We start from the raw sequence: 14,574 nt of genomic DNA, 5'->3' as shown, positions 1-14,574 counted from the left end.
TTTTTGTTTTTATAAAAACGCAATCTTATTTATAAAAAAAATAAAATAAATACTATAAGTGTTCACAGTATTTGCTCAATACTTGTTCATGCACATTTGGCAGCAATTACAAGCTTGACACACCTATCTTAAGGCAGTTTCGCCCATTCTTGGCAGCACCTCTCAAGCTCCATCAGGTTGGATGGGAAGCGTTGGTTTTCATCCAAGATGTCTCTGTGCATTGCTGCATTATTCTTAGTCTAGTCAGGGAGGTGACCAAGCACCCGATGGTCACTCTGTCAGAGCTACAGCATTTCTCTGTGGAGAGAAGAGAACCTTACAGAAGGACAACCATCTCTGCAGCATTGCACCAATCAGCCCTGTATGGTAGAGTGGCCAGACGGAAGCTATTTCCAAGTAAAACGTTTGACAACATGGACCTCAAAGACTCTCAGATCATAAGAAAACAAAATTATCTGGTCTGATGAGACAAAAAGTGAACTCTTTGGCGTAAATGCCAGGCATCATGTTTGGACGGAACCAGGCACTGCTCATTACCAGGCCAACACCATCCCTACAGTGAACCCTGGTGGTGGCAGCATCATGCTATGGGGATGTTTTTCAGCAACAAGGACTGGGAGACAAGTAATGATAGAGGGAACGATGAAAGCAGCAATGCACAGAGACATCCTGGATTAAAACCAACACTTCCCATTCACCCTAACAGAGCTTAAGAGGTGCTGCAAAGAGGAATGGGTGAAACTGCCCAAAGATAGGTGTGCCAAGCTTGTGGCATTGTATTCAGAAATACTTTTGGCTGTAATTGCTGCCAAAGGTGCATCAACATAGTATTGAGTACATTATGTGTATACTATTGAACCTGTGATTTCTTAGTTTTTTAGTTTTAATAAATGTGCAATATTAGGGGGAAAAATCACATTGTCATTATGTCTGTAGAATGTATTCAATTGTGGAATAAAGCTTCAACATGAAATGTGGAAAAAGTGAAAGTTGTGGATATGTTCCAGATGTACTGTAAATAACCACCTCCTACATTTTTTTTTGTAAAAGGGCCTTAAGGTGTTAGCATAAGTGAACACAATTTATGACTGTGCTCTGTTCTTTCAGGTGAAAGCATTGACATTAATTATGTTTTTGTCTTTCCTAGATCGCCACCATCCCGATGGGACTTTCCTAAATTGTTGTGCTACAGAGGAAGACAGGGTGCCAACTGACATCATGAGTGTGTCCTCCGCTTGCTTCAAACAACATCCCAGCTAAAACAAATTTGGCTGTTCCTTGTCTTACCTGAGAAAATACCCTGAAACTGGATTGCAGAGAAAAAGCTCCAATATTCCTGGGTCCTGGACAGACCAAAAGGCTTTTAAGGAAATCACTATACCCTCCCCTTTTCTGTTATACTCCTCTTAATTGTATTCCATTCCTCTAAGTCCTAGAGGCACCAACTGATGGAGAGACGGAGGCGAGTTAGGATGAAGACAAATAATTAAATCAGGGCGATCTGGAAAAAGAACTGCTGAGTCATTAGGAAAATTGTGGGGGGAAAGGATCCCTGCTAGGCTTTTTTTCTTGGGTAGCTACAAAAGAGAATAATTGTTGCTCACAAATCTATCCACAGCAACAGAAAAAAGGTCCTACCTCTGCATCATTTAGAGCCTCAGAACGTCAATCATGATAAGCGGCGCACGATTCTTGTGTTGGCCCTTGTTGCCACTGGCCTTCCTCAGCCTGTTCTCTATAGTGAGGATGCTGGAGTTTGGGGGGGCGCCTGGTCAGTGGGCACGCTACGGCCGCTGGGAGGCCGGCTCGGTGGGTGAGTTGAGCTTCAGTTTAAAGACCAACATCAGCAAAGCTTTAGTACTCTACCTGGACGATGGCGGAAACTGTGACTTCCTGGAGCTGCTGATTGCTGGGGGGCGCCTCCAGCTGCGCTTCACAATCCATTGCGCTGAGCCGGCTATTCTACACATGGAGACACCGATCAGCGACGACCGCTGGCACATGGTCTTGCTCACCCGCAACTACCGGGAGACCCTCTTAATGGTGGACGGTGAGACCAAAGTGGCTGAAGTCAAGTCCAAGCGGAAGGAGATGGCCGTGGTCAGCGACATGTTTGTGGGCGGGATACCACCTGACGTGCGCCTCTCCGCGCTTACCTCTAGTACAGTCAAGTACGAGCCCCTCTTCAGGGGGTTGATCTCCAACCTGAAGGTGGGAGAGACGCCGCCCACCCTGCTGAACAGCCAGGGCATACAGAGCGACTTGGAGTACTTGTGTACCAAACAGAACCCATGCTTCAATGGAGGCTTTTGCTCCATCCAATATGGAGAGGTTCACTGTGACTGCACTCATACTCGCTTCAAGGGGAAGTACTGCAAAGAAGGTAAGCACACTTACTATTGTTGCTATTATAGATATGGTTTCAAAAAGTGGCTTTACTTTTATCATGCTGTTTGGAGCACCTGTTGAAAAAATGTAATGAAAACAATGGCTGTGTTCACATGTGCCGTTTGTTACTGTGATGCAAACTATTTTAGTGCGGTTCGTTGGCATTCACACTGCTATTTTTGTCATTGGACTAAAGATTGAAGTAAAATAACATACAGTACATGAAGTAAGGATTTGGTTAGACAGCTTTCATGACATTACGTTAAACAGATCAACTAGATGCTGGGTTGAATATGTCGGTTATTTTAACATTCTGCTATTATACTATTTTCGATTTCAAAAAAAGCTTCTTAGATACGTATACAGTGAACTTCCAAAGAGTGCCGTCACGCGCACAGACAGCAATGCCAACCCCTTGGTGTGTAGAATTTACATTGAGTTCAAGTGAACCGGAATGCACCATCCATTGCAAGCACGCATCTCTCAAGCAGTTTAGTTAGGGTGATCACATTTGCACTTGACCAAACAAAGAGTACTAGCAGAGCAAACACACCATAGTTCCTTTCAACCCAACCAGAAAAGTAGTCTTATGTATTCTCTATAAAACTTAAGCTTTGTGATAGAAGTTATAGTAGTTATTGTTTGTTCGAGTTCTTCAAGGATATTGTAGAAACATTTAATAGAACTGAATAGGACGGCGTGGCTTGGGTGGAAGAGCGGCCGTGCCAGCAACCTGAAGGTTCCTGGTTCGATCCTCGGCTTCACCCTAGTCACGTCTGTTGTGTCTTTGGGCAAAACATTTCCCCCGTGCTCCTGATGGGTCAGGGTTAGGTCCTTGCATGGCAGCTCCCGCCATCTGTGTGTGAATGGGTCAATGTGGAAATGGTATTAAAGCACTTGGAGTATCTCGAAGGTAGAAAAACGCTATACAAGTATAACCCATTTACTATTTACCAACATACCCCTATATGTATGTATGTATGTATATGCTGCCTTTTTAGAAGGTAACCTGCACTGAAGCCACAAATGATTGATTTCCTTGGTGCAAGGCAGTCAGATGGAGGACAATGAGGGCTCAGGGTTAAACTCTGGTTAAAGCCATCCAGGCCCCAGAGGAAGGAGGTTGCTCTCTGATAGAGGGCACATTTTCTGCTTTTTGCACCCTTACTTCTGAGGCGCATCTTGAATTATTGAAATGTTTTAATAGATGTGACTGGATGAGTCATGCAGTAATCTTAGAAAGCACATATGACAGAATGTTGGATATATCAAAGATGTTTGGCTCCTTTCTTTGCATGCCTATTGTCTCTTAGCTGCTGCTGCCTTCATGTGCTCCTGTGCTGTCAGTTCATGTCAAACTCTGTTATGTTTTAAACCGCCTCCTTCCACCTTCACTGACACATCCCATTTCCATATATTGTGTTGCACATTCATCCATCTCGCCACGGTCCGCACCCCTCCCCTCTCAAGGCTATCTGGGTCCTCCATCTCTTCTTTGCCTCCCAACAAGTCTTTCTCTCGCAGTTCACTCCACTTATCTCTTTTCACCTTTGCCCACTGTCAGCACTTCCCACTCCTGCGGCTCTTGCATTCACCTCCCCCTGCCTTTCACGCTGGCAAATTCAGAAATACATTTTGCTTCTGTAAATCATTTGTAATAGGGCAAAAGTACCGGTGTGAAGTCACAGTATCCTAGCTGCAATCACTATATGCCTCAAAAATGGTGTGTCACATAAAAGGTAGATCGAACACCTAGATGGGCTATAGTACTTTATAAGCTTTTTGAGAAACAATAATACAAATTACACAAAAAACAAAAGGCATTCTGATTACATGACAAAACTTTACAATTTGAAATACTGTAATAATTACCAAAAACCCACATCTATTTTGTACTGCATACAACTTGTCCTCCGTAGGGTCACATGCAAGTTGGAGCCTATCGCAGTTCTGGGCAACAGGAGGGGTACACCGTGGACTGATCAATACTAGGGTGTCCCGTTATAACTTTTTCACTTCTGCCACAATACAGATGTCAAAGCCTTGATTATTGGTAGATACCAATATTAATCTGATATGCTATCAGCACCAATCATAGCACATATATTACAGGACATATAAAAAGACTTGAAGTGAAAAAGTGAATTTACTCAGACAACAGTGGTAGATGTATGAAAATTACTAACCTATTTCCATCCATCCATTTTCTACCGCTTATTCCCTTTTGGGGTCGCGGGGGGCGCTGGAGCCTATCTCAGCTACAACTATTTAACAATTTAAATGGACTTGTGCTGTCTTTGAAATAAGTCAAAATGTGTTTTTGGCGACGCCTAGTGGTCACAATAATTCAAAACGTTTCGCCGATGACTCACAACACAGTTGAATGATCCATACCCGTTTGTTGGTGGGTACATACATAACAATATGTTGTTACCTGATACCAAAATGTATTTCGATATGTTTCGATACATTATTACTTTTCTAAATAAAGGGGACCACAAACATTGGCATTGGTTTTATTTTAACAAAAACAATTATGATACATTAAACATATGTTTCTTGTTGCAAATACAGAACAATTTTGGAATCAAATAATATGGTGAACATACTAGAAAACTTAACTTTTACTACTAAGTAAGCAAACGGGTTACAAAGGCTCCTAATTAGTCTGCTGACGTATGCAGTAACATATTGTCATTTTTCATTGTATTATTTTGTCAAAATTATGTACTTGTATGTACTTGTATATGTACAGTATGTTTGTACAGTGAATGTATATGTACAGTAGGGGTGTGGGAAAAAATGCTTCAAATTCGAATTGCGATTCTCACGTTGTGCGATTCAGAATCAATTCTCATTTTAAAAAAATCAAGTTTTTATTTTTTATTTTATTTTTTTTCATTTTATTTTATTTATTTATTTATTTTTATTAATCAATCCAACAAAACAATACACAACAATACCATAACAATGCAATCCAATTCCAAAACCAAACCCGACCCAGCAACACTCAGAACTGCAATAAACAGAGCAATTGAGAGGAGACACAAACACGACACAGAACAAACGGCGTGACGGCGTGGCGAAGTTGGTAGAGTGGCTGTACCAGCAATCGGAGTGTTGCTGGTTACTGGGATTCAATTCCCACCTTCTACCTTCCTAGTCACGTCCGTTGTGTCCTTGGGCAAGACACTTCACCCTTTGCCTCTGATGGCTGCTGGTTAGCGCCTTGCATGGCAGCTCCCGCCATCAGTGTGTGAATGTGTGTGTGAATGGGTAAATGTGGAAATACTGTCAAAGCGCTTTGAGTACCTTGAAGGTAGAAAAGCGCTATACAAGTATAACCTATTTATTTATCATTTATAAACCAAAAGTAGTGAAACAAAAATGAATATTATCAACAACAATATCAATATTAGTTACAATTTCAACATAGCAGTGATCAAAAATCCCTCATTGACATTATCATTAGACATTTATAAAAATATTTAGAAATGAACAATAGTGTCACAGTGGCTTACACTTGCATCGCATCTCATAAGCTTGACAACACACTGTGTCCAATATTTTCACAAAGATAAAATAAGTCATATTTTTTGTTCATTTAATAGTTAAAACAAATTTACATTATTGCAATCAGTTGATAAAACATTGTCCTTTACAATTATAAAAGTTTTTTACAAAAATCTACTATTCTGCTTGCATGTCAGCAGACTAGGGTAGATCCTGCTGAAATCTATGTATTGAATGAATAGAGAATCGTTTTGAATCGGGAAAAAATCGTTTTGGAATCGAGAATCATGTTGAATTGAAAAAAAATCGATTTTGAATCGAATCGTGACCCCAAGAATCAATATTGAATCGAATCGTGGGACACCCAAAGATTCACAGCCCTAATGTACAGTATGTGTATAGTATGTTGTGTGTGTTGTTCATTTATTGTTAATATAATACATGTTTTAACATGTTCCATCTACACTTCTGTTAAAATGTAGGCACTTATTCCTCTGTTGTTTGGATACCTAAGTTTTGGGTGATACCACAAATACAGGTATCGATCCGATACCAAGTAGTCATACATTGGTCATATTTAAAGTCTAATGTGTCCAAGGACGTATTTCCTGAGTTTATAAAAATAAAAAAATTAGAAAAGATTTTGTGATTATAAAACATCTCGATGTAATCATTGTAATATCGACTAGATACCGCTCTTGTACTCTATCGTTACAATCGATATCTGTGTAGACCCACCCTTTTGTTTACATTCAGGAGTGCTAGCTTGCTGTTAGCGGTGAGTTATTGTGTCCTCTTACGGTGTGTGGTGAAGCATGTTTAGCTAATCCTTGTCCTGCAGGGATAATACTGATAATGTAGTTTATTTGTCACCATAGAGGTGAGGATTAGTGATTTAGAAGTAGCTAAAACACTATGGAGGGACATTAGCCGCTAGCTAGCTATGTTTTAAACCACCACTCGCAGAGCAGTGTTTCAGTGTTTATAGCTCCACCTTTATGGACGACGTGGCTTGGTTGGTAGAGCGGCCGTGCCGGGCAACTTGAGGGTTCTGCCATCCTAGTCACTGCTGTTGTGTCCTTGGGCAAGATACTTTACCCACCTGCTCCCAGTACCAAGCACAATGGTTTACATGTAACTTAGATAATGGATTTCACTATGTAAAGCGATTTGAGTCACTAGAGAAAAGCGCTGTATAAATATTTCACTTCACTTTATCGTTAGGTTTAAAACCAAAATACGTCCATTGTCCCTTTTCTGTCTTCACCCTGTTTCTGCTTGCAAGTTCTGTGTTTGCGTGTGTTGACTAACAGGCGCTGCGGCTTGTATGTCTGCATTGTCACCGCAGCTCACATCATCTATCCATCAAATTTTCTACCACTTGTGTCGATGGAAAATGGAAAAATACTACCCGTAATAATCAAAAGCACATGTAAGTAACATCAAAATATGAATATTTTACTTGTGTTCATATTGACAAAAGTGGTGTTTTAAACTGCAGTATCGTTCAATTGAGGACAGTTATGTATGTCTAGCTTATTTGCTGTACTCAGTTGTTGTGTTGTTGCTAGGTCCTAGTAACCTAAAGTGTTGCTATTCATGTTCGTGAATGACTTCGATAATAAGGACATACCAAACGTGTGTGCTTATTGGAGGACACTTAGATGTTAACTAGCTCTCCAACTTTGTACAAGTAAACACTCTGCAGGACTACTTGTATCGGTGCTTATATCAAGGATTTTAGATGCAAGCCGATGTCATCCAATACATGTTTTCCTGCTGATATTGCACCAATATCTGATATCAATATCGGATCGGGACATCTCTAATCACATGTCATATGCAGGTGGTGACATATAGACAACTATTTACACTCACATTCACACGTATGGACAATTTAGAGCAGGGGTCACCAACGCGATGCCCGTGGGCACCAGGTCGCCCGTAAGGACCAGATGAGTAGCCCGCTGGCCTATTCTAAAAATAGCTCAAATAGCAGCACTTACCAGTGAGCTGCCTCTATTTTTTAAATTGTATTTATTTACTAGCAAGCTGGTCTCGCTTTGCCCGACATTTTTAATTCTAAGAGAGACAAAACTCAAATAGAATTTGAAAATCCAAGGAAATATTTTAAAGACTTGGTCTTCACTTGTTTAAATAAATTCATTCATTTTTTTACTTTGCTTCTTATAACTTTCAGAAAGACAATTTTAGAGAAAAAATACAACCTTAAAAATGATTTTAGGATTTTTAAACACATATACCTTTTTACCTTTTAAATTCCTTCCTCTTCTTTCCTGACAATTTAAATCAATGTTCAAGTAAATTTATTTTTTCTATTGTAAAGAATAATAAATACATTTTAATTTAATTCTTCATTTTAGCTTCTGTTTTTTCAACAAACAATATTTGTGAACTATTTCTTCAAACTTATTATTATTAAAATTCAAAAAAATGATTCTGGCAAATCTAGAAAATCTGTAAAATCAAATTTAAATCTTATTTCAAAGTCTTTTGAATTTCTTTTAAAATGTTTGTTCTGGAAAATCTAGAAGAAATAATGATTTGTCTTTGTTATAAATATAGCTTGGTCCAATTTGTTATGTATTCTAACAAAGAGCAGATTGTATTTTAACCTATTTTAAACATGTCATCAAAATTCTAAAATCAATCTTAATCAGGAAAAATTACTAATGATGTTCCATAAATTCTTTTTTTAATTTTTTCAAAAAGATTCAAATTAGCTAGTTTTTCTCTTTTTTTTTTCGGTTGAATTTTGAATTTTAAAGAGTCGAAATTGAAGATAAACTATGTTTCAAAATTTAATTGTCATTTTTTTTGTGTTTTCTCCTCTTTTAAACCATTCAATTAAGTGTAAATATCATTAATTATTAACAATAACATAGAGTTAAAGGTAAATTGAGCAAATTGGCTATTTCTGGCAATTTATCTAAGTGTGTATCAAACTGGTAGCCCTTCGCATTAATCAGTACCAAGAAGTAGCTCTTGGTTTCAAAAAGGTTGGTGACCCCTGATTTAGAGCCTCTATTTAGCCTGTTTGAGAATGGTAGGAAGCCTGGGTACCTGAAGAAAAACTGAACACAGAATTGTTCCAACGCATATTCAATACCATATCCGAAACAACACGCTAAGCACTAGTCCACAGTTCAGTTACGTATTGACATTTTCTTACACATCACAACTGCCCCATTGGCCAATTAAATAATTGGCAGAAGTTATGACAGCCACCCACTGAGAAAATTAGTCTAAACAACACCTCAGTTTATTCACGCAGGATATAGGTTTGTTTCAGTATTAACTGGAACGGTTGTAAAGGCTGTGGTAACTGATTTGAGCAACATAGCTTTACACAGTACATTTTCTGCAGGAGTTCTCCAATGCATGCTTGACAAAAAGAATCAACATCGGTACCCTAACAAAACATTGCCTTCCAAATTTTCATCTGAGCATTACTTTTGACATTCGCGAGAGTGTAATCGTCATGCAGTCGTGATTCGGATCAAAGCCTTCAAGACTTTATGTGTAGAAGTGAAGAGCCGCCTCTAGCTGTTTCACAAAGCCGTATTGTTTCATCTTTCCTCAGCTTCTCTCGTGTGCCGGATGAACGACTGCTGTTTAAGGCAACCTTTATAGCGCAGAAAATTATGTCACCGCTGGCGAGCCGTGGACGTGTCTTCTTGTCCGCCTGCTTCCTCCTCTACCTCCTCCTCCTCCTCGCCGCCTGTCCGTGTGCGCCGTGTCAGATTGCTGTGTGCTGGCTAGAAGCTAAATTGAGAGCAGAATACCAATGCAAGGCTCCAGTGACTGCAGGAGACATTTGTCCTTTTGAAACCACGGCAAGTGAAAAAGATGGCAGGAGAGAGGACAAAACAAGGCGGAGACATTTGTTTTCTTAGTGTTGATTTATCTTACGATGTTCTTTGGTTTGACAATTGTATATTGGGTCATTATGGCGGCGTGCTGTTGCTGCTGTGTATTTATTTCTTCTTTTGACTAACTTGTGCATGGGAATTTGAAGGTCTCCCTCTCATTAGTTTTAAGACACTAAAAATGTCTAAGCTAACAAATGCGTACGAGCTCTGTCCCGGGACCAAGACCATTGACTATATATTTTTTGCATTTTTACATTTTCACATGTATGCAGATCAGTGATTCTCAACTAATGGGTCTCTTTTTCAGTCTGGGTTTTTGCAAGGCAAAAAAAATAAAAAATACTAATATCGCATTTTTATTCTGAACAGTATTTTTAATTTAGCGGGGTGTCTTAATACTCTTTAAGATGGCAACCACACTCTTTAGTGCTATTTGATTTAATATTGAATAGTAAGTACCGTATTTTTCGTACTATTAGGCGCACTTAAAATCCTTTCATTTTCTCAAAAATCGACAGTGAATAAATCTGGTTGTGCTTACCGACCTCGAAGCAATTTTGATTCGGTACATGGTGTAATGATAAGTGTGACAAGTAGATGTATATATGTGTAGACTGCAATATGATGCCAGTAAACAACACCAACTATTTAAATGTTCCATTGAGACTATAGAGCATTACACACGGCGCTCAAAAATCCGTCAATGTTTTAGTAATACTTTGGTAAGCTATGAAGCCGCACCGCTTGATGGATTGTCGGCGCATTACGGCTACTGTAGTCAGACATACCAGTATTATTATGGTGTGTGTGAATAAGGACCGCAAAAAGGCACCCATTAGCAGACATATTATCTGGTATTTTGTTTTGCAATAATATGCAAAAACAACTTGTTTTACCTTCTGGTACTTGCTGATCTGTAGTTGGATCTGTATAAGTCCTGAAAATTTGTGCGCGTCTGCCATTGTAGTCCGTGCCGACACCTTAGTCGATAAACTTCTTCTTTTTCTGTATCTTCTTGTTATGGAGCATTCATCCTCCGCTGTTGCCATTTCTAATATAAAGTACCATACAGTTCTAACTTATATCTGCCAGTAGACTCGCTACGGAAGTGCTAAAAACTACCGGTGTAGTAGGTTTATATAATTCACCCAAGGAACTTTAGTTATTAGAGACTTCAGGTGGGACAGTTTTTCACGGGACTCATTTCAGCCTTTGTTGTTGCACTAGTGAGCCACAAATGAGGAGATGCTTCTCAGTTATTGATTTAAGTCAAGTCTAAATGTCATTAAAACAGTTAGCTCCAACTTTTGACACTTCTTCGACTGCCGTCCTTGCACGCTACACCGATACATTAAAGATGCCGGGGAGAAGACGCTGTAGGAGGTGAGCCACGTAAATAAGACCCGCCCACAAAACGGCGCATCCTGAAGCGACAGTCAGAAAGCAACTTGAAGATGGTCTGTAAAACATAATCTATGCAACATTTTGACCAAAAGAACCACCATTACATGTGCACCTTTTGTATGCACCTTTGAATGAAAATAGACCTGAATAGACCCGCTCATCGGCAGTGCGCCTTATGATCCGATGTGCCCTATGGTATATAATTGGCATGCTTGTTTTCTGTATGTTAGGTTTTACATTCAACGCTTTAAAGTGTTTAAAGGGGCCCTATCATGCAAAACCAACTTTTCTTCCCTATCAGTACCTGCTGTGGTTCATTTGGGATCTACAAAAGTCCTAAAAATTAGAAAAAGCGTGGAGGGGTTGCGGAGCTATTTATAAAACAATCTTTGCTTCCATTTTACTTTCGCCAAACGAGCTGTTTGGAATGTGCACAATTGGTGACGTCACAAATTGGGAACACATTCAGCGGATTATTCCATCCATCCATCCATCCATCTATCTTCTTCCACTTATCAATCTGCTTGTCGATAGGGATGATGTTTGATAAGGAATTATCGAGTTCGAGCCTATTATCGAATCCTCTTATCGAACCGATTACTTATCGATTCTCTTATCGAGTCCAGATAGGTTGTTGTATATGGAAAAAAACACACAATATTTGGTTTAACAAAAGCTCACTTTTATTATATAATAAAAAAATAAAATCTAATAAATAAATAAATATTGACTGTTACCCACCTACAAAAATAAAATAAAATAAATAAATATTGACTGTTGTTACCCAAAGTATATTAAGTGGGATTTTTCAGAGAAACAAATATATACAGTAACACAAAAACAACCTGTCTCTGTGATCACTATAGGTGTATAAATAATAATATAGTGTTAAATAAAATCAGTCCCTTGGGCACAAAACTGAAAATAATACAGCTCTCCAAAAAGTGCACTTCTGCTGCTATTTGACATAACTGTTTGTTATGATGCTTTGACATTTTTGCACTTTATTTCTTTATTGAAAGAAAATTCTATGAAGAGAAAAGTTGTTTGCAAATGTGGTTACAATGCTAAAAAATGAAAAGTTAAAGCTAAAAAAAGAAATACACTTTATTGAGTTAACATTATTTCTTTATAGGGGGAAAAATGTTATGAGCGAGAGAATATAACAACTACACTACCCAGCATGCAACGGGAGTTACGAGCATGCGCGGTAGCCCCGAAAAGTGTTGCATGTTGCCACGCTGTGAAAGTAAACGTTGAGAACTCAGCCAACACGCCTTGTCTGCATTATTTATAATTAGACAGACAACACATCTACAGTGTAATTTTGTTTTGTTTACAAGGAAAGAAAAACAAAAGTTAAAAAAGGGAGATGTGTTGTATATATATGTATGTGCTGCGGTTGTTTTAAGAACATTGTGACAGCTGCCGTAAAGGAGGTGCGTTGCTAGCCTGGTTGCTATGTTTCTGGTTGGTCGTAAAAGTGTTCGTCATGTGTTTTACCCTGCTAAAATCTCTCAGTAAAGTTATTCGGTGGATGATAGCTTTTGTTTTGAACTTTATTACACCTTGGAGCGCTTTTTCCCGTCCATTGTTTTCCTGCTTTCCCTATCTGCGCCTAACTGAGCTACATGACGTCAATTCTTGTGATGTCCCACGGAGCATTTCTGGTCAGGACGAGATTCGAATAAAGAATCAACTCTTTTCCTTTACTATAGTGGTCTCGATAACTGGTACCGGTTCTCAAAAAGGGATTCGAGTCCGAGGACTCGGTTCTTTTCTTATCAAACAACCGGGAAAACCGGTTTCGAGTATCATCCCTACTTGTCGATGTCACAATCCACTCTTTCCTCACTCGTGAACAAAACTCTGTGGTACTTGAACTTTTCCACTTAGGGCATTATCTCCTCCCCAACCCGGAGATGGCACTCCACCCTTTTCCGGGCGAGAACCATGCACTCGAACTTGGAGGTGCTCATTTTAATCCCATTCGCTTCGCTATTGGCTGTAAACCGATCTAACGGGAGCTGAAGATCCTGGCCAGACGAAGCCAGCAGGACCACATCATCTACAAAAAGCAGAGACCTAATCCTGCAGCCATCAAACTGGATCCCCTTAACGCCCTGACTGCGCCAAGAAATTCTGTCCATAAAAGTTATGAACAGTACCGGTGACAAAGAGCAGCCCTGGCAGAGTTCAACTTTCAGTGGTAACGGGTCCGACTTACTGCCGGCAATGCGGACCAAGCTCTGACACCGATCATATAGGGAACGGACCGCCACCATCAGGCGGTCCGATAACCCATGCTCTCTCAGCACTCTTCACAGGATTTCTCGAGGGACACAGTCGAATCCCTTCTCCAAGTCCACAAAGCACATGTAAACTGGTTGGGCAAACTTTATGCACCCTCAAGGATCCCATCGAGAGTATAGAGTTGGTCCATAGTTCCACGACCAGAAGGAATACCACAATGCTCCACCTGAATGCCAGGTTTGATTATCCGGCGTGGCCTCCTCTCCCGTACACCTAAATAGACCATACCAGGAAGGCTGAGGAGTGTGATCCCACCATAGTGGAGAGGGACCACACCCTCTGGTTCTCCTTCTTAAAGAGAGGAACCACCCCCCAGGTCTGCCAACCTAGAGGCACTGCCCCTGATGTCCGTGTAATGTTGCGGTCCAGCAAGTAAGAGGATGACAATCAGGCCTATGTTGCTGATCCACAGGACATGTGCCAGACGCGACATCTTCACTAAAAGCTTGTTGACGTTGTTAGGGTTACGTTCAATATTTGACATTCTCTCATCAGATGAGGTGTATGTTTTAAGGTTCCCACAAACCAGTAGTTGTATCATGCCATAATCACTAGAAGGGTTGCCAACCAAGACTTAAGAGTCCCCCCTACCCATGAGACAGATTAGGCCCCGCTGAACGCCAACTCTGTATTTCATGGTCTCGGAGAGAGCTAACAGGTACTACACCTTGCTCAAGGGTGACCTTGAGGTAGTCCTGGGAAAGTTTAACCTTATTCTCCCATGTCAAAACTCCACAACCAGATGCAGTTTTATGTTTTACCCAGGACTCTTATTATTATTATTACAAATAATTAATTTATTATTATTAATAACAATACTACTACTACTACTAATAATAATAATATCAAAAGTAATAACATATTCTAAGTGCATACCCTGTAGACCCAGAACAATGTCTCTAAATCTTGTTTTCAGTGGGATATTTTGGTTATAAAAATAATAATAGTAATAAAACAGCATTGTACTGTATCATAATTCTCTGATTTATTACTATCCATAACAGTGCTCACCTAAAGTGTTCTTGTTTGAAACATTTTGAAGTAATTATGCATACAAATTAAC

The 14,574-nt window shown here is 39.6% G+C and overlaps 1 protein-coding gene across 12 annotated transcripts in view; it reads left to right on the top strand.

The window, feature by feature from the left end:
• The window catches only part of LOC133661820 (neurexin-2-like), a 957,097-nt gene that overhangs the window by 132,378 nt on the left and 810,145 nt on the right, over positions 1-14,574 (top strand). For all 12 annotated transcript variants that reach the window (XM_062065342.1, XM_062065337.1, XM_062065335.1 and 9 more), the window contains exon 2: positions 1,148-2,383. In XM_062065342.1, coding sequence (XP_061921326.1) covers positions 1,672-2,383 — 712 coding nt within the window. In that variant the 5' untranslated portion in view covers positions 1,148-1,671. The remainder of the gene's footprint in view (positions 1-1,147; positions 2,384-14,574) is intronic.

This window comes from Entelurus aequoreus, linkage group LG12, assembly GCF_033978785.1.
Source record: "Entelurus aequoreus isolate RoL-2023_Sb linkage group LG12, RoL_Eaeq_v1.1, whole genome shotgun sequence".
NCBI classification, from domain to species: Eukaryota; Metazoa; Chordata; class Actinopteri; order Syngnathiformes; family Syngnathidae; genus Entelurus; species Entelurus aequoreus.
Note: the sequence above shows the minus strand (reverse complement) of the source record. Positions and strands in the feature narration are given on the sequence as shown.